The 21,338-nt window shown below is 37.8% G+C and overlaps 1 protein-coding gene across 2 annotated transcripts; it reads right to left on the bottom strand.

Moving 5' to 3' along the window:
- Nucleotides 1-2,483: 2,483 nt before the first annotated feature.
- XB5864909.L (provisional ortholog of ring finger protein 170 L homeolog) lies at nt 2,484-21,313 on the bottom strand. Of its 2 annotated transcripts, none has more exons than XM_018258277.2 (6): nt 21,179-21,313; nt 10,602-10,677; nt 9,247-9,355; nt 5,313-5,386; nt 4,646-4,756; nt 2,484-3,800 (listed from the first exon to the last, which is right to left on the bottom strand). In XM_018258277.2, the coding sequence occupies exons 2-6, from the start codon at nt 10,650-10,652 to the stop codon at nt 3,495-3,497; spliced, it is 651 nt and encodes a 216-aa protein (XP_018113766.1). In that variant the 5' UTR covers nt 10,653-10,677; nt 21,179-21,313; the 3' UTR covers nt 2,484-3,494. The 2 variants fall into 2 exon arrangements, with proteins under 2 accessions (XP_018113766.1, XP_018113765.1); XM_018258276.2 differs by lacking the exon at nt 21,179-21,313 and adding an exon at nt 13,578-13,714.
- Between the last annotated feature and the right edge of the window lie 25 nt (nt 21,314-21,338).

Here is a 21,338-nt window from a genome sequence, read left to right as displayed (position 1 = left end):
ATTGCTATTGAATGCAATATTTCTGGCTGTATATTCTGTATAATCTGCTCTATTGGATCTGATGCCTGAAAAGGTGTTGCAAGAACGCATATTTATAGCTCAGTAATTCAGATTAAAACTGGAGCTCCATTTCTCATAGCACTTAGGAGAAAAACTATCTATCTAGGGATATATAACTGAAATTTCCTTATTTTTAAATTCAGAGACACTCTAGATCCTAACGCTCCATAACAGGGGTTCCCAACATTTTTTACCAGTGAGCCACAATAAATTGTAAAAAACAGTTGGGGAGCAACACAAGCATGAAAACATTTCCTGGGGTGACAAATAAGGGCTGTGATTGGCTATTTTGTAGCACCTATGTGAACAGGCAGTCTAAAGGAAGCTCTGCTTGGCAGTATATCTCAGTTTTATGCAACCAAAAGCTCCCTCCAAGCCATGAATTCAAAAATAAGCACCTGCTTTGAGGCAACTGGGAGCAACAGCCAATAGTTTGGTGAACAACAGGTTGTTCCCGAGCCACCGATAGGGGATCACTGCTCCATACTATAGAAATGGGCGTAAAGTTTCAATATTATTATATTTAAACATGTATTTCTTATGTTACCTTAACACAAATATCTGAATGAAAACATAAAAAAAGGAGAGTGATTTAGACAAGCTGTTTGTTGACAGTGTCTTGAGATTGACTGATCACCAGCTAAAGATATCCATTTTTTTCAGTGTGCTACAGGTGTTTTTCTGTATTGTCCAGATGCATGGATAGAAACAATGTTCCATACAGGATTTGCACTTCTTTAGTTCCACAGGAAGCTGAACATTCCAGAACCAAGGGGAAATGTACATGAAGTAGGGAAACAGGAACTCACTTATCACAAATTGTACAGTGTTCACATAATACTTGCTAAGGAAAAACAATAGCTAAAGTACATGGAAGGGCATTCTGTAACCTTACTAACACAGTGCATGGGCTTCTTTTCAGAACTTGATAGAGGTGAAGATGATTTATGTTACATCTCTTGCTTAGAGGGACAACACTATTCTGACATTTTTGCAGTAGCACTCCTGGAACTTGATATCCTGGGCACGGCAGTTTTTTTTTTATATACATTACCATATTTTTAAGGCTAGAGATTAGTAGCTTGACTTGTTGGCTTTAGGAAATTAGGCTACTGCTTCCTGCAAATAAACTCTACAGCAACACAACGGAATAGAGAACCATTTAAACATCTGGGGATGGCATGTGTTGATAGTATGTTTATAATACACAATAGCCACAATTATACTATTACTTCCTGGCATTCATAAACTTCCAAACAGCAACGTGGCTATCATTTAACTTATCTACTGGTTGAACTTACATAAAAGCATTACTGTTCAGCTTCCCTAGTGTCATACTACATCTTGAGTAACACAATGTAACCGCAAGGGTTGGGTTCCTCTTCTACCCAGACCTTACACAAAGCTTTTTCAAAAATTCCAGCTCTGAAAAACCTACAATTTGTGAGTCACACCCTGTGCAGGATACAAGTAGTCAAACAGGTTCAGAATGGCCCTTTTATTTCTCCACCTCCAATGAAGTAAGGAACAAAGACAGATCACACCATGTTCTTGAACTACAACCTTCCAGCCCCACATACCTTGCTACTCTTGCATGTGTTAGGAGCCAGGTTCAGAAATGTGATTTAAAATAGGCCCTGGAATTTCATCTACAGAGAGACCCAAGCAGCACTCCCACAGGCCCAATAAATAGTGATTATCTTGCATTTGCCAGAACCTACAGATTGCCAGTCTAGATTTGTTATATAGTCATAATCTCTTTTTTTATAAAGAAATACTGCAAATATTTGACTCACAAAACTCTTCATTTATACAAATTTATGTTTAAAGCGATAGTGATGTCCTATAAAATCCTTAGAAATGTGTCAGTATTACTGGGGGAGTTTAGGCATCAACTTTTTCAAAATGTACCCAAGGTACAGATTACTTACCTTATACGACATTCCGACACAGTTTAGTGCCCTGTTTGATTCTGTCAGTCATGTTGTGCCTTCCATAGACTTCAGCAGTTTTCATTTATAATCTGCCTATGGAAGGATCAAGCCACCTCTAGCACAGCATGAAGAAAACAGTGTGGTGTCTGCCCTTCTCTTTCCCAATACCGAATTGCAGGTATCTCTGAGCTGGGGGTGGCATAGGGGCATTAAAAAAACAGAAAAAAGTTAATCTCTAACCTCCCCCACCTGTAATACTAACATGTTCCAATTTTTATAGTGTCAGTATTGCTTTAATAAGATAAATCTACTTTTGCATATAGGTTCAATTCCTTTGATACACAATAAAAGAAGAAACTTCAACCTTTTCAGTCTTTCTCAAAAATGTATTTTTAGGGTATGTGTTTAAACAATACTTTAATTTAATTTGCTACTTATGGTTGTCCTTAGAATTACTGTCAGAATACAAAAAAAAACCCACCACAATCCTGGTCTTTGAATGTTTTATTGAAAAAAATACACGTAATACAATGAACAAATTTAATATAATAAATACAAAAGTGTGTGCATACACCCTGTAACATTGCATTCAAGTACATCAATGTGCTCAATACTGGAAGTACAATTTATACACATTTTCATCTTTAAAATTCATTAATTAATCCAAATTAAATGATATCAGTGCTAAATTCTATTGATCCCTTTGGAGGGATCTACAAAGAAATACAACTAATGTAGTTAAAACAATGTAAGGGGTGAAATGGCTATTCCCCTTGTCGTCATAAAAAATGTTTTCAATGTAAAAAGCAACTTATTTCATATTTGTGCTGGCCTTCTTTGTACTGGTTTCAGGTAGACAGTACTGTTGTTTTTGTATGCAAAGCGCTAAAAAAAAAACTATAACAAAACAAACTACTTTTCAACTAGCAGGTTCATACCAGATTCTGTGATGCTTGTATGATAACCTGGGTTACCTTATTGTGTGATGTAGTTGTGTTGTACAGTAGGCTACTTATATTAACATAAGAGTACAGTATAGAACTTCAGTGGAATAATCCATTAAATTAACGTTGCCTTTAGAATTCATTTCAAGATGAAAACTGCCATTTTATTGCATCCACCCACCATACCCCAATGAAATTGGAGCCCTGAAGGGCCATTGATACTTCTTGATGGCCAGCTGTTGGTTCTTTGCAAGGTACTGGCAACACTTAAATATAAATATAGTGTTGCACTAATATACCTGCAGCTGAACCAGTATTGAATATGCCACTTTCCATGTCTGCAAAACTTAAAACACAGTATAAAATGGATGCTTTTGGGGCATCTGCCTCATCTATAGAGCCATGGAACATTTTGTCTAGGTGTGCCATCACCATGGAAACTAATCGCTTAGGTTGCTCTTCAGCCTTTAACGTACATAAATGTTAAAAATGAAGAAATCGAATAGATAGCATTTGTAGAAGATTTCAAACAAAATGAATTGGCAGATTGTGCTGGTCAGTATTCTGACACGTTGTTTTCTGCTGTAGAATGGCCTATGCTCCTGCCTTCCTGGCCAAGCTGCTGGAAAATGTTTATAACACAAATTAGAAGAAGGAAGACAACAACTAGGTCATCAATAATACTGAGGATTCCACACATGGGGTCTGGGATTGCATCAAATGGGGAAGACAAGCACACGATTGCTCCAAATAAGCACACTAAAATCCTAAGGCAGAAGACCCACACAAGTCCACCCATAGTGAAGATTCTTCTCAAAGCCAGATGCAGCAGTGATGGCATATCATAAAGGTAATCTGTGAACTGCAAGAAAAAGATATGTTACGCCTCTGGCTCAATTTCTTTAAAATCATTATCAAAATGTATATGTTCATTTTCTATCAATGGGTAAAAGGAGATTTGGTCTTAGGCCTCATTAATAGAACAGACTAAGTTAAGGAGCATTCATTTAATCCTAACAAATCTGCAAATCACATGATGCAATTTTAACACAAGTCAGTAGGATTTGAGTCCCATAGAAAGATAAAAATGAATTAAAGCAACTTAAACTGCATCTTACTATTTTGCATTGGGTTATGGTGTTCTTACTAAGCTGATAGAAGGCCTGGAAGCTCTGATTTATGAGAAAAGAGATTTTTCAAGTGGAAATATGATAACAATGTATACATATATAAAGGGGATTAATCAATAAACTATCTGATGTTTTATTCACCAGTAGATCATTCTGAGGGATTCAAGAGCATCCTTCCAGATCTCACCTGGCCCCTGCTACTAGCACTCAAATATCTCATGGCCATAGACACAATGGGGGTCATTTATCAACACTGGGCAAATTTGCCCATGGGCAGTAACCCATGGTCACCAATCGAATTGCTGCATTCATTGTTCTACTTCCAGCTGGCTTTAGAAAGCTAATCGCTGATTGGTTGCTATAGGTAACTGCCCATGGGCAAATTTGCCCAGTGTTGATAAATGAGCCCCAATGTATTTATTTCTAAAAAATCTACATGAGTGAAACACCGATATAAAATGTAGATTCTTTAAATGCATTGCATTATCATGCAATTGCTGTTTGAATGTATTCAGTTTGTTCATCTAATGGAGGCATTAATATTCACACTGTAAGATTCATCGGCTCATTTACTTACAGGTCTTGGTTTCCCTGAGAACCGATTGTTGTAATGCCTTATGTCTTGTACGATGTCTCTGCTCAGCTGGTCTGGCTGATTTTCCCAAAAATCATTGTAAAGTATAACAACCTAAGAATGAAAATGATATGCTTTGTTAGAACAGTTTATGCTGTGTTAGCGTATAGTTTAAGTAGTGCTAATAACTTCACATTACAAATGCTAAATAAAATGTACTACATTTATGCCACAGGCTAAGAATGGAGCCAAGCCAGAAAGTACAGTAGTTAAAAATGCTTTGGCCAGTCTTCTGTGGTTGTTGCCATATAAATTAGTACTGCAGAGAAAGTGTTCAATATGGTTGCTGTTTTGGTGTTATGGAATTTAGTATCATAAATGCAGTATTTCAGCAAATACTAAATAAAAAGCCTATAAATGAAAAGACATACAGAATCATTTAGCAGAAATATTCTCTCCTTGTGTTAATGGGGGTAATATTCCCTACCATTTGAAAGGAAAATGGTGCTATTTTTTGAGCGAGATAGTCGCTCAAAAGACGAGGCGATTAGTCGCCAGGCGACAAAATCTCCCCGAATCTCCTTGTGTGGACTAGCCCTAAATTTAAAAACTGACCCTTTCTACAGACTAAGAGCCCAGTTTTGTCAGTTTATCATATCAGCAATGTTACCTTTTGTCTGCAAAGTGGACAACTCATAGCTCCTAACCAGGGGTCATGCCTCCAGTAGGTCATCAGACAGGAGCCTAGAACAAAGAGAAACAGGCTGCTTATAGAACAGGTAATCAAAGATTCTTTCTGATTTGTAATTTATATAAACTATTCTCAGTCCAAGTGCTCACCATGCAAAATCAAATGTTTCTGAATGTCATAGTCACACAGGTAGGTAGATTAAAAAAAAAAATAGTAGTTGATCAAGGGCAACCCTTCAATATACCACTGAGTGATGTTGTTCCACAGGAAGGCAACATATACTATCCCCCATATGTAATACAAACTAAGCTTGCCTTGGTGCAGTAATTCATAGGATGTGAATGCTGCCTGCTGATTGGTTGTTGTGGGTTACTGCACCTAGACAAACTTAGGGTCTTTTATTACATAACCCCATTACATAACCCCATTAAGCTGTTGCTGCATGACTGTGCACATGATAGGATCTGTTTCCGAAATATCTATTTGTCTGTTTTTTTGTACATCTGAAAGTTTTGATTCCTGTCCTGTGTGTTTTTACAGTAAGACCTGGTTTAGTTTTTGGTTGGTGTTGCCCAAATATGAACACCAGTATTAAGTGTAAAGACCTTTGGAGGTCTGAATTTAATTGACGTGAGTTATGAACAATGTCACTATGCTAGCTTGAATAAAAAAATATCACTTTTGGTATTTTATTTTATTTAATTAAAGTGTACTAAATCTAGCCCAAAACCATTTATTTGGCAACAGGCTTATTAATATTACAAGACATTGTCCCAAACCAGCTGTGTAGTTTGTGAACTGCCAAAAAAATTTTTTTTACAATGGGAAGAGAATGACCACACTGCTTTCAATTGCAATTGCATTACTTTAAAATAATTGAAAATGTATGATTCAGCAATTTGTAATTTAAACTTAATTCAGCTACAATAGTAAAATGTCTGGACAGATTCCCATGCCAGTGTGAGCTTCTTAGCTCAAGTACTGTATACAATACAATATAGCTTAATGCAGTGTAGAAATAAAACAGCCATGAAAATCACTTGTCGCATTTCAAAACAACAATACAAACAATTGCCAGAAAAAGCAGGAGTTTTATGATATTGTTTGGGTCATTAACAAGACCAGTAAAACATATGAATCGGCAAACAAATAAAATTTGTATTAAATAAGTTTGTTTTATGTGGATAGCAATTATATATGAACACATGCATGCACATTTACACACTGCTTCCTGAACACGTGTTCCTTGATCAATGCCTCAATGAAAGGGCATGGCAGCTGAGCAGGAATTAGAACAAATCAGATTTGACATTTCCTGCACACAATTTGTAACCATTTTGAGGGTAGACAACGACAATTATTCACAAAGCAATAACGTGACCTGTTATTATTAACATTTTGTTTATTTAAATGGAGTTGCATTGATCCAGATCCCAGCTGTTTCCTCAGTATGGATGCCCAGCTGGTTCAAAATCCTGGCCAGGTCACAATCATGCAGAATGTAACTGGAACTGTGTTTTTTTTGTTTCGTTCTATACTAACATTTTTTTGAAAAAAAAAAAAAAAATTTATGGTACAGGTCCTTTAATAGTGCTGCTCCAGCAGAATTCTGCACTTAAATACATTTCTTAAAAAAGCAAACATATTTTTTTATATTTAATTTTCAAATCTGACATGGGGCTAGACATATTGTCAGTTTCCCAGCTGCCCCCTAGTCATGACCTTGAGGTGGGCGATATCGGGCTGATCCGATCGTGGGCCCTAGGGCCCAACTATCAGATCATAACAACAGGCATACGGGCGGTCGGATTGCGGGGCCACATCAACTAACAAATGCGGTCTGCGATCAAACAGGATTTTTACCACTGCCCAATTGTGGAAACCCATCAGAGGGCCCCATACACGGGCCAATAAGCTGCCGACTCAGTCTGTTGGCAGCTTTTAACAGCCAGTGTATGGTCTCCTTTACACAGTTTACATTGCAAATAATTCACTCGACCATTTAAAATGTTTTTCCTGAACCAACAAATGTATTTTTTTAGCTATAATATTGGTGTGGAGGCAGTCATCTCAGTGCATTGTGCCTTATCCTGAGCTTTGACAAGTAGCCAGCACTTCAACTGCAATGAGACAGGTGTTGTTTCTCCCCTTCTCAATGTACTAGCCCCACCTAGTGGTAGACATAAGAATAGCACCCAAGCAGGAAAAAAGCAAACAGATCCTTCAGCAAAGGTGTCAGGTAGCTACTATCTGGTTAGCTGTTCATTGTTCTGTTGATATGATGCTGATGGACTGCTGGGGGGGGGGAGGAAGTGGTTTGATATCTCTCCAACTTGCAGTGTAGCAGAAAAGAGTGACTAAAGTTTATCATAGCACAAGATACATCATTGTGGGCACCTAGGAAATGGACATCATGTCTAGCTCCATGCCAAATTTCAAAATTAAATATAAAAAAAATCTGGATTTTAGTGCAGAATTCTGCTATTATCAATTGATGCATTTTGTAAAAAAAAATTTTCTCTCTTCAAAAAGAGCTGAGGTCAGGTGGAAAGGAAACTTAAAAAATAATCATCTTGTTTGGCATCAGATGTTGCTGGTAGGGATGCACGGAATCCACTATTTTGGATTTGGCCGAACCCCCAAATCCTTTGCGATAGATTCGGCCGAATACCAAACCGAATTCTAATTTGTATATGCAAGTTGGAAAGGGGAAAACTTTTTTTTACTTCCAATTGCCTTAACTTGATTTATAGTAAATATTTAGAATTTATAAAGCAACATATTTCAAACCTTCTAATTATGATTTTGACAGGCGTGTGAATGAATCGCTAGTCATGAGCTGAATTATTTTGGAGTCCTGGGACTCCAAAAGGTGACTTATTTAAACATTTATTTACTGTTTCTTGCAAGGTGCTGTAATATTTACATAATTACTACAGAAACCTATATACAAAATGATAGTGCTTTGTAATGCATTAAGCACATGCATCCACACAAAGCTTATATTCAGACGGGTGCACATAAACTGAAGTGTTTTGTAATATAGGTGTGTTTAGTGCTCACCTTTCACTTACTTTTTACTCCCCTTTCACCAAGAATTAAACTTGAGCAGAGGGGTGTGTGTTAGCGTAATGCTATGATCAGTTATACGTCATTAGAATCTTGCGTAAGTACAGTTCAGGTATATGGATTTCATTATCTCTATGCATTTTTTTGCAGTACTATGACCTGTTAGGTAACAATATTGTAATACTAGGACAGTGGCACCTTTCGCCTATATATGGTATTGAACGTGTTACCAATGCTGTGTTATGTAAGACATCCTAGGCAATGTCTAAAAAAAAGCAATGAGCGACATATGGACATGTTGAACAGAGAGATGATGTATAGGAGAACCCAATTTTGTCTCTAAATTTTACATTTTCCTGGAATCGACACTAATTGTTTACAGTCCCACATAGGTAAAAATACAGTTTAGGTTCTACTGTATATTGGACTGTATAAATAAATATTTACAGTATTTGGATTCTAGAAAAAAGTTGAAAAAAAACTTTTTTGTATTTTACAGTCCTGGGCTCCTTCAGTAAAAGCAGATCCATGGCTAAAATAACAGTTAGTCTGATATAGGAAGGCTAGATCCTTTACTCCTTCTGTGTTTTACATAATGACTGGAAATAGACTCTTCTGTCTCTGTAAATGTTCAAATTCTTTATAGAGCAGAAACCTGTGCTGGATATTGTATCGGGCCTGCAAAGCATTGTCTCCTGTAAACAAATGCAAATTGCGTTTGCTTGTAAACATTGAGAGCCATTTTTAGGATTTTTAAAAAATGGAACAGGAAATAACTAATGATGTTGAGGTGCACAAACCACCAAAGAACAACCCTTTAAAGCACATTCATGATGTTGCTTACCACAAAATAAGTGGCCGCAGTTGGTCTCTACTGGCATAGTAGCTGTTTGTAGGCAGACTGGGCAGTTGAGATCATTGTGGAAATGAGACTGCCGGCATTTGTAGCTGTCCTGAAACCATAAATGGATACCTCAAAGGTCAGTCAATTAATGCCTTACAAATACTCGAAACAATCAAAGGCTATCATTTTATCCTCACATTTATGTATAAGTTTTTACTTAATTGTTTTGTTTTGTTACAGATATTGTATGCTAGAACACATTTCTCTCTAATGCACAAAATATATTTTCATTTGTAATGAAATTTTTTAAATAAATTATGTTATGGCACAAAAAGGACAGGACAAAATGATTACTACATCATTTTAGTTTATATTCTTTGTTCAGTTTAAGTAATCATCAGAAGGCTGTTTGAAAGTAAAACAAACCCCTGAAACATTTCTGAAATGTGCTGCGAGACTTAGGGGTCGATTCACTAACTTCGAGTGAAGGATTCGAAGTTAAAAACTTCGAATTTCGAAGTTTTTTTGGGCTACTTCGACCATCGAATGGGCTACTTCGACCTTCGACTACGAATCGAAGGATTCGTAGTAAAAATCGACCACCTAGTTCGCCATCTAAAAGCTACCGAACTCAATGTTAGCCTATGGGGAAGGTCCCCATAGGCTTGGCTAACTTTTTTTGATCGAAAGATATTCCTTCGATCGTTGGATTAAAATCCTTTGAATCGTTCGATTCGAAGGATTTAATCGTTCGATCAAAGGAATTATCCTTCGATCGAACTATCTGCACTAAATCCTTCGACTTCGATATTCGAAGTCGAAGGATTTTAATTCCTAGTCGAATATCGAGGGTTAATCAAGCCTCGATATTCGACCCTTAGTGAATCGGCCCCATAAAGTGCTTCTAAGAGGCTTGTGCACATATCTATGCATATATTTACAAAACAGTGTGTTTGATACTGTTCAGAATATTACATATCTTAAAAATAAATAGTGGTACTAAGTCCAATTTAGCCAATGGCCAATGTTTTATGACTATGTTTTGGCAAACCTTATTTTGTCCTATGATCCTTTATTTACATTGGGACATATATGATCAAGGCTTGATGGGCATATGACCAAAAATGTTCTCCAGGAGTTGGACGTATCTATATATCATTGTTGCCTAACCTGCAAACTATAGGTTGGCCAGTAGTTCATTATAAGAGTAATGTTTTCTGCACCAAGCCTTGTGACAACCAAAGTAAGACTTCCGGTGCAGAACTAGGTTTGCATATACTAGTACAAATGCACACCTGCTTTTCCAGTATAAATTAATCTGTTCAACTTAAAGCTAGTTGGTCTCCGTCACTCACTTTGTTCTTTGCCAGAGACAGCTTTTCCTTTTCTGGTTTTGGTGAATTCATATCAAGCTTGTACTCACAAGAAAACCTGTAAATAAATAATTCTGTTACAAAGTGTTTGTAATGTCTAGTGTATAATCCTGGTTTGTTAGGGGGCACTTATAAGGGAAAATCTTTCCCCCAGCAGAGATGTGGGCTAATAGAGCCCCCACTAGGGCTATGCCATCAGCGATAAGAAGAACCGCCCAATATGAGCAGCCATGTTTCATGACTTAATAAGGAAGCCTCCTGTCTCACTGTATGTGCATAGCCCCAGTAGGTGCTCTTTAACTTGGATACTGTCATCAGAATTATAAACAATTTACATTAACTAAAAACAATGTAACAAATTATATTAAATACTATAGTTTTTTAAACAAATCTTTATCACTACTTTTTGGTCTTCCATGTGGGAATCTAATTCCTGTTTCTATTTTTTAAAACAGCAGATATATATATATATATAGTCTGAACCCAGGATCAGAGTCTGTGTTCTACACAGTATATAAGGTTTCAAATTGTATAACTTATTACAGTAAACAATGGCCTCTAGTCATCTGATTCAAAGTGGTAGAACTCTTGTTTTGATTTACTGAGCAAACAATATTGAACACAGAACCTCTCAGACCTAGGAATATTACTATTTTACTTGGAATTTGAATGAGCCAGTGCATTACCCCTTTATAGCAGTCATAATTTTACTCATAATTATATTCAGTTTCCAGACTCATTTATTTTTAATGATAGGTTTTTCTTCTTGTCACGATGATGATGATGATGATGATAACATGCCAATCACAGAGCCCTTTCCAGGGGAAAGCTTGTCTAACTGCAGTGAATAATTAGAGGTCAGCTGACAGTCATAAGGAGTTGCTCTTTGCTGTACAAAGGTCTGTCATTTCAGGAATGTATGAAATTTAAGCTAAAAATGAACCAGTTGACCTACAAACAGTTAAAATGATTGGCTGAAATCTCAGTTTACAAACATTATTGGCCTTGCTGCTGATCACTCGCCTTATTAACTGAGGCACAATTCTGAACTTTTACTAAACCTGCTTAAAGGAACAATAACACCAAAAAATGTAAGTGTTTTAAAGTAATGAAAATATCATTGAGTGTTGCCCTGCACTGGTAAAACTGATGTGTTTGCTTCAGAAACACTACTATAGTTCATATAAACAAGCTGCTGTGGAGCAATGGCGGGAATTGAAAAACGGCTATGTGGCACAGGTTAAATAGTGGATAAAAGATAACACCATTAGACAGATAGAGCTTATTTGCTATCTGCTGTGTAACTTGGGCTTTTTCTCCTTTGAATGGCTGCCTCCATTGCTACACAGCAGCTTATTTATATAAACAATAGAAGTGTTTCTTAAGCAAACACAGGAGTTTTACCAGTGCAGGGCAACACAGCATTATATTTTCATTACTTTAAAACACTTATTTTTTGACATTACTGTTCCTTTAAGTAATGTCTAAAGAAATAAATTAGTAGTAGATGTATTGTATTATTTCAATATATTTTATTTATTAAATTATTTAGGTTTTTATCAAACTAACTAGTGCCAATAACCAGTACTTGTATTAGTTATATAGTTGTTAGCATTTTGATTAAGGCATAGAATGCTCAGCAAATGCTCTCTCTTCTCTTATCAAACTTAAGGGCTATGTTACACAAACCAGCACTTCCTTATTTACTCCAGGGGAGAAATTGTCAATATGTGCCCATCTGCAACATTATCAGTGAGTGCTGGCAGAAATTACAAGTCGCCTGTCTGTAGGGAGCAGGTCAGCTGATTCTTCCCTGGAGTAAATACGGTGGCAGAGAAAATGCCTAGTGAGACATAGCCCACAGACTTGTTAAATTATTGTGTAAGATAAAAGCCTATTCTCACTGCAAGAAAAGCATTTTTTTTCTTTCACAGATAAGTGGCAAACTAGATGGAACCTTTTTTTATCGCTGTCAAACTTTCTAGATGCATTTTCTGTTTAGTGAGAATGTTTCTTTTATCTATGAATATTTGCATATAAGTATAATGTTAAGATTCAAGAATAAATTTACATGACAGACTATAAGCAACTAAGTATCCTTTGCTCAGGCTCCTGTGCACTAATTGTGCATACAGGTGATCACACTTGTAGTTACATGACTCTGCAGCTATTAAAAGTAAGCCTTCAGAAAAGTGTAGTTCAACAAACATGTATGGTTACATGCTAGAGATAAAATCAGCCCGTGCATACAGCTACACACTTACCCTTTAACAAGCTGCACTCTCCTGTCCACCCCCATCCCCCAGTCACTATGAAAACACTGAGGTTTGTTATGGTAAAATTTAGTCGTGCAGAAATAAAGTGACCATGTGCTTACTTTATATCCGTTCAGTAACATTATGTACACTTTAGTAGTTATTTTGCCAGAAAGTATGTATTTCTGAATGACTTCTTTTTAAAAAAAAAAAAGTCATGTTTTAGACTTTATAAAATATGGTCCCCACATTTAGTATATTGACTCTTGTTGCAGACAAATCTACAGTGCTCAATATTAGCAACATAACAGATATATACAAAACAGGGGCATCAAAAGTTTGCTCAGCTGTGCTCCATTTCTTTGTGTCGCATAAGAAGGAATATTATTTATATCCCAGAGGCAGCTATATGTTGAATAGCAGAAAAACTAGAATTGTATGCTGGTAATATTTAGTTTTAAAATATAAAACCTAGCTAAACGGCACAATCCTTAACTTCTTTAAATAGATATGTACTGTATATACTAGTTGTAATAACATAAACATCCAGCACTAATAAAAGAAGCTCTTTAAAATAGTAGAAACTTGAAGCACAGTTGTTCCCATTGAATTGAATTTTTACTATTCGTATAGTACATTTGGTGCTAAAAAGCCCACATTTAGACATCTACGCAGTACTTTTAAATACAGCACATTTTCTTACCTGGTTTCTGACGGGCTGCAAAATGTGTGACTGAGCATAGTGCCTTGAGCATATGTCAAACAAGGAAGAAGTCTGCACGTCCTGCACATAGACCAGCTGACAGGGAACTATTGTAATGTGGCCTCATTCCACACACAACTAGAGAGCTGTCTGTCTCTGTTAAACATTAATTTCATAAGCCCATGTCAAGGTTTTCCTAATAAAGCTTAACCATGAAAGGTAGTTTAAGAAAAGATCTTTATTTGCATAGAATTAATTTTAAACAACGCTAAAGTGATTAAAAAGCAAATCTTGGCTTTTTTTCCTATCAAATGCTAACATTGAGAAATATTTCAATACCTGGTCTATTAACCATTAACTTGATCATGGCCATGTCACAAGTATTTTGATCATATGACACAAGGGAAGTGAACGCATTGCCAGGCAGATGCAGTTTGTTGTACAACATTGCTTAAACCCTGCTGACAATTTCTCGTAAAGATGACTTTCTGAAACTGCATTTTCATTGGAAATTAGGCAATGGCAATGACCTAATCTAAACAATACCCATTCTAAGGGTAGAAGTATAGTGATCCTATAAATAAGTTGTTTATATATGTATGATAAAACTCTACAACAATTATAGGTATGAAGTATGCTAATGACATTAAACGGCTTGTAAAATCCTAAGTATTTATAAAACTGTGCTATAAACGCTGGTGTTTGTGTAGCATGGTATACAATACTGGCATATAAAGAGGTGTTATCTTAAAAAAGTTGTATAAAAAGTTCTATAATTCCTGACATAAACTGGGCAATCTGCCAATTCCCCTCCCCAATCTGCCCCTTGCCTCTGTGATGTCACTGCCCCACCCACACCATCTGGTAAGATTCCACCAGAAAGGTGGCAACCCTCCATTTGTTTGGTCCAGGAACCATACTTACAGTATACTATGCCTGTAATCAGTGTACTATCCATTTGCTGGCCGATTTCTAGCATTTCCAAGTTTCTCATGCTGACCTCAGATTGTATTAAGCCAGGCTGCCTCTTGCCCTTATTTCTTATGTAATTACAGCTCAACACAATTTTCTACTTAAAGGTATACTGTCATCGGAAAACATGTTTTTTTCAAAATGCATCAGTTAATAGTACTACTCCAGCAGATTTCTGCACTGAAATCCATTTCTCAAAAGAGCAAACAGATTTTTTTATATTCAACTTTGAAATCTGACATGGGGCTAGACATTTTGTCAATTTCCCAGCTGCCCCCAGTCATGTGGCTTGTGCCTGCACTTTAGGAGAGAAATGCTTTCTGGCAGGCTGCTGTTTTTCCTTCTCAATGTAACTGAACGTGTCTCAGTGGGACATGGGTTTTTACTATTGAGTGCTGTTCTTAGATCTACCAGGCAGCTGTTATCTTGTGTTAGGGAGCTGCTATCTGGTTACCTTCCCATTGTTCTTTTGTTTGGCTGCTGGGGGGGAAAAGGGAGGGGGTGATATCACTCCAACTTGCAGTACAGCAGTAAAGAGTGATTGAAGTTTATCAGAGCACAAGTCACATGACTTGGGGCAGCTGGGAAATTGACAATATGTCTAGCCCCATGTCAGATTTCAAAATTGAATATAAAAAAAACTGTTTGCTCTTTTGAAAAATAAAAAAAATGTTTTTTCCCATGACAGTATCCCTTTAAATAAGCCTCTGTCTGTTAATTGAAAATGCTGGCCTGTAACCAGCTTGACCTATTAATTATCTAGAGCATCTGTTCCTACTGCTTTAGTTAGGGCATGGACACACATGCGTTCTTTTATGGTGCGGTTTTTAAAAAGACAGCGTAAATATGCACAGCAGCAGCAGGCGTTTTTCAGCCAAGCGCATTGTTGCATCCAAATTGCAATGCGCCTAATCTCGTTTCCCTAAACGGAAGATATCCAGTGGTCATAGGTCAGCCATTTTGAAAACAGCATCAGATATTGGGCAATGTGCGCGAGATCTAGCGGATTCCATATAATTCAATGGGTAGCAGATGTGGTGCTTATATCCAGGTCAGAAACAGAGCGAAAGCACAAGATCACTGAAGGAATTACTCTGTCATGAGACCAGAATAATGCGTTTTCAAGCTTAGGCAATGCGCACTTGGTTTAGCGTATTTGCGAGGCGGATGCAATGTAAAAACTAAGTAAAAATGCATGTGTGTCCATGCCCTTAAAGTGATACTGACACTAAAAAACTACTTTTTAAAATATGAATGTACAGGTCTTTTTTGCTGAAAGGTTTGTTTTTGTAAGCAATTGTTAGTTGAAATTTCTAAACCTGACTGTTTTGCCAACCTGACTGTCCCATCTCAGCCTGTCAGTTAAGGTGGCCATAGACGTGCTGATATAATTGTACGATTTTCAGACTGTGTGTGGAGAGTCCCAACATTTTTCGTACCGTGGAAATTGGTTGTTTGGTCAATCGGACAGGTTAAAAGATTTCTGACGGCTAACGATAATATCTCTGCATGTATTGCCGATCTGACGATATCAAAGGGAGCTTGTCACTAGAATTTGTCGGACATAACTTTGGTATGATTGCTGTCACTGGCAGGATATCGTCTGCTTTGTTCCCTTTGCTCCTTTTACTACTTTATTTGATCTGAATGGTTAGTGGCAGGTCGGAAGAAGAGGCATTGAACAAACGTTCGTCCAATACGAAGCCTATATCTGCATGTCTATGGCCAGCTTTAGGGCTCTTACACACTGGCAGTTTTTCCTGCACTCCCCTGTGTTTTGCTTTCTTCCGTCCAGCCGCAGGGGAGCTCAGGAGTAGACGCACTCAATTATTGTGAAGGGGGCTGTACTCACACAGGCGCATGTATGCACCGAACACAGGTGAAATGCAACAAGCTGCGTCCCACCTGCGTTTGGCACTTATATGCATTCTTATTCTAAATCCAGATATTTCAGTTCTCATAGACCAAAGACAGATGTTCATCACTTTAATGCAAAAATTAGGATTCACCATAAATTGGGAAAAGGCAGTACTAAACCCTTGCCAATCAATAACATTTCTGGGATTCACAGTAGATACAACAAGGTTAACCCTTTCCATTCCAAAAGAAAAGTGGGAACATATTCAGGTTTTCATAGGCCAGTTGCTACCACTTCGTCAGGTTTCCCTACGTTTACTTGCAGCAGCAATAGGGAAAATAATTGCTTTGTCCGCAGGATGCACTCAAGCACCTCTTCTGTGTTGGCACTCACAAATGTGGCTAGCACAAAAATAAAGGAAAAACATTCACTGGAACAAAAAATCTCGTTCTAATAACCTGGCTAACCCAGCCTTTACCCAAGCCACTTATAAAAAATGATTATGACATCATCATAACAACGGGTATTTGGTCAGGAAAAGAAAAAATACTTCACATAAATGTATTAGAGCTAAAAGCTATGTTTTTAGGTTTAAAGGCTCTCATTTCCTCAAATATTCAAAAGTCTGTGTTAATTCAGTCAGACAACAAAACAGTAGTTTCATATGTAAACAGAATGGGAGGAACAAAATCAAAAACACTTTGTTATTTGCATTAGACCTTTGGGATTGGCTTTTTCCAATCAAATCACATTACACGCCACATACATTCCCGGAGAGGAAAAGAATTAGCAGACGCTTTATCACGTCAAAAGATAACGCTATCACAAATCTCACTAAAAAAAGGAAATTTTTCCACAAAATAGAGTCACAACTGGGAGAAAGATCAATAAATGTATTTGCATCCCAGACATCAGCTCAAACAAAGAAATTTGTAGCCAGAACCTGGACAAGCAATGCATGGAGAATGGATGCACTTTCCTTCCCATGGACAGACTTAACAAACCTTTCTGCCTTACTCCCTCCATATATTCTCCCGAATGTTCTCCAAAAAATTCAAATGGAGGGAGTCAGAGATCTAGTCCTGGTGTATCGAATTTGGCCATCCAACCCATGGTTTCCACTGATACAACCCCTAATTTCAGGCAGGAAGGTTCCTTTGGGGTTCACTCAGGACTGTTTTCAGGGTACACAAGAGATACTGAAGAACCTACCACTAATGTGGATTGCAGCTCCAATTTCTTTTACCAAAATCCTTCCTTGAAACATTCGACCATAAAGCTAATAAATTCTTCCCTTCGATCTAGATCATTTAAAAAATATAATTCACTCATTGCTGAATTTAAAACTTGGATGTACCCTCATTTACAGGACTCAGATTTAAGATTAATTAGAGGAGCTTGCTTATCAAGACCAATTTGTCCTAAATATGACCACACTTGGGACACAGAACCTCTGTTGCAGTACCTATCTACGATAGATAATCAGAACGCAGACTTGAGAAGCCTTACTATCAAATTGACTACTCCCTTAGCTTTAGCTCTAGCAGCAAGAGGGGCTGAACTAATTATCACCCACATAACAGACCCATGGTTTTCTTGAACCCCAGGTGGTTACCACATTATCCTTAAATGGGTGGTTCACCTTTAAGATAACTTGTAGTATGTTATAGAATGGCCAATTCTAAGCAACTTTTCAATTGGCTTTCATTATTTATTTTTTATAGTTATTTGCCTTTTTCTTCTGACTCTTTGCACCTTTCAAATGGGCGTCGCTGACCCCTTCCTAAAAGCAAATGCTCTGTAAGGCTATAAATGTATTGTTATTTTTATTACTCATCTTTTTATTCAGGCCCACTATTGTTCAAATTCCAGTCTCTTATTCTAATCAATGTATGGTTGCTAGGGTAATTTGGACCCTAGCTACCAGATTGCTTAAAATACTATAAGTCTCAAAGGTGAACCACCCCTTTAAGGGTAGAGCTAAAACTCTAATTGAAAACTCATCTCCAGTGGAAGTGGACTTAATTAGAGATGAGGAAGATACATCGTTATGTATTGTATCAGCTTTATCCACCTATTTAGAAAAATCTAGGGAGGTGAGAGGTGATATGTCGCAATTACTCTTGACAACAAGAAATCCTTTTCGTCCTGCTAAAGTAAACACAATTAGAGGGTGGATACTGCATGCTATGAGTCAGGCCTCAATTGATACTACCATATTTAAAGCACACTCTCTAAGATCAGCCAAAGCCACAAAGGCAGCATCAAAGGGGTATCACTTCCCATCATACCCTAAAGCCGCCAGGTGGTCTTCTCAGAGGACATTTTCTAAATATTATTGGAGACCTACAGAGCAAGACAAACTCAATTTAATTCGGACAACCACCAGGTGTGTGCTATTCTACCCAACAGCTGTTGCTAGGTGGCATCCTCCCGACGACCAAAGAGGAGTTTGCAGGAATCTATGATCTGTGAACTTTATTTGTTCTAGGGAATAAGGATAGCCACCTAGCAACAGCGCCCATCCCACCCACCCAAGTTAACTGGTGGTTTAGTTTTACATGTGTTAAATTGATAAACAGATAATAAACAAAGATTTTCTTTTCTCTGCAGGATTCAAAAAACCAGCTAAGGTGGACAATAACTCTACTAAAGATACAAAGTAGAAGATATTTCAGCCAAACAAGATACACACTGCAATTTTATTTCAATTGAATTACAAAGTATCTCATACCAATTTTAGTTCTCAAATGTCACTAAAAGACTGTAATTTGTTACAATTACAAATATCTTGCTAAAAAGTTTTTTTTTTTAATCTCTTACTCATTTAAAAAATTGTTTTTTTAAAAGGTATACTTAAAGGGATACGGTCATGGGAAAAACATTTTTTTCCAAAATGAATCAGTTAATAGTGCTGCTCCAGCAGAATTCTGCACTGAAATCCATTTCTCAAAAGAGCAAACATATTTTGTTATATTCAATTTTGAAATCTGACATGGGGCTAGACATATTGTCAATTTCCCAGCTGCCCCAAGTCATGTGACTTGTGCTCTGATAAACTTCAATCACTCTTTACTGCTGTACTGCAAGTTAGAGTGATATCACCCCCTCCCTTTTCCCCCCAGCAGCCAAACAAAAGAACAATGGGAAGGTAACCAGATAGCAGCTCCCTAACACAAGTTAACAACTGCCTGGTAGATCTAAGAACAAAAATCAATAGTAAAAACCCATGTCCCACTGAGACACATTCAGTTACATTGAGAAGGAAAAACAGCAGCCTGCCAGAAAGCATTTCTCTCCTAAAGTGCAGGCACAAGTCACATGACCAGGGGCAGCTGGGAAATTGACAAAATGTCTAGCCCCATGTCAGATTTCAAAATTGAATATAAAAAAATATGTTTGCTCTTTTGAGAAATGGATTTCAGTGCAGAAGTCTGCTGCAGTAGCACTATTAACTGATGCATTTTGAAAAAAACATGTTTTCTCATGACAGTATCCCTTTAAGGATAGCCATCCCCAGTCTTCCAAAAAATTCTGACAGGAACAAGATCTCGCGAGAGTTAAGAGATCCTGTTCCTGTAACTTTTTCCCGCTCTTTTTAGAGCATTCAGAAGTTTCCAGCGATATATTCGGGAGGCTGCTGCCTAACCCAACAGCTGTTGCTAGGTGGCTATCCTTATTCTCTAGAACAAATAGAGTTTGCAGATCATAGATTCCTGCAAACTCCTTTGTCCTGCCTGCACCCATAACAATTGTTTCGGCCCGGGTGCAGGCTAGGGTTGCCACCTGTCCAGTTTTGACCAGGACAACCTAGTTTTCAGAAACCTGCCAATTTTTTCAAATTAGAAAAACTGGTGCAGGACTCCTAGATCGATATTGCGATCAGTGATCGCCACATCATAGCCCTGTCCCATGCTAGCACTAGTCTGCCCTTATGAAATCACATCCCTGCCTCCTGATGGTACGGCCCATCTGTCTGCCCAGCCTTCCTTTAAGAGAAAGGTGGGAACCCTAGCAGGGGCATGTGACGCTGGCATAAGCTTCCGATCATGTCGAAATACAAAAGTTTCCATCCTCACTCCAAAATTCTCTGTATTTGTGCCTGCACCCATCTGACACAATAGTTCTAGGTGCAGCCAGGACAGGAGGATAAAGCCACCATGATGTGGGCTGATTTTTTGCCCACATATTTCAGTAGGCCGAATTTGGCCCCTGTATGGCAATTTTAGCCTAAGGGACCGGGTCACAAATAGACTGGGAGAGGATAGCTTTGCTGAAGGTGTAAGGGGCCGGGACATAAGGCTGGTCAACTGGAGGAGGGGCACAACACTGTTATAAGAAGTCGGGAGAGTCAAAGTGCGGAATGAGGAGTAAGGGACTGGGGCACAAGTCTGCAGCTGTGTTGGAGAAGGAGAGAGTGGGGGAAAGACACATGAAGCAGTTTGGAGAAGCAATATGTCCTGAAGTTTCTTTACTGCTGAAACAGTAAAGCTCAGTAAAGTAACAGTGTTTCAAACAAACAATATACCTACACATTGATGTGTCCTTCACACATTACCCCTGTTTTACATTTTCCTGGATTTTATATATTTTTCAACGGTCCCTTGACAAAAGCATAGTTAAATTGCTTACAAGAAAGCCGCACTATTGAAATCAGGCAACACACGCTATCTTACCAATCAAATACATCCTTCATTATATCTCCAATGTGATTGGTTTGGGTGCCCCTTATACTTTTACTTTGGATTGGTTCTGAGCCCGTGGCAATCACCTGTTATTACACGAAGAGGTTGGGAATTCCACCTGTACACTACGGGCTGTAGTCTAGAGCGGCAACAGCAAGCGTAGACGTACGTACAGTTTGATATTCACAGAGCACGATTCTGCTTCTTTTGCTACGTGACGCGTGTATACTCCTTTGCACAGAAGGA

This window comes from Xenopus laevis, chromosome 4L (assembly GCF_017654675.1).
Source record: "Xenopus laevis strain J_2021 chromosome 4L, Xenopus_laevis_v10.1, whole genome shotgun sequence".
NCBI classification, from domain to species: domain Eukaryota; kingdom Metazoa; phylum Chordata; class Amphibia; order Anura; family Pipidae; genus Xenopus; species Xenopus laevis.
Note: the sequence above shows the minus strand (reverse complement) of the source record. Positions and strands in the feature narration are given on the sequence as shown.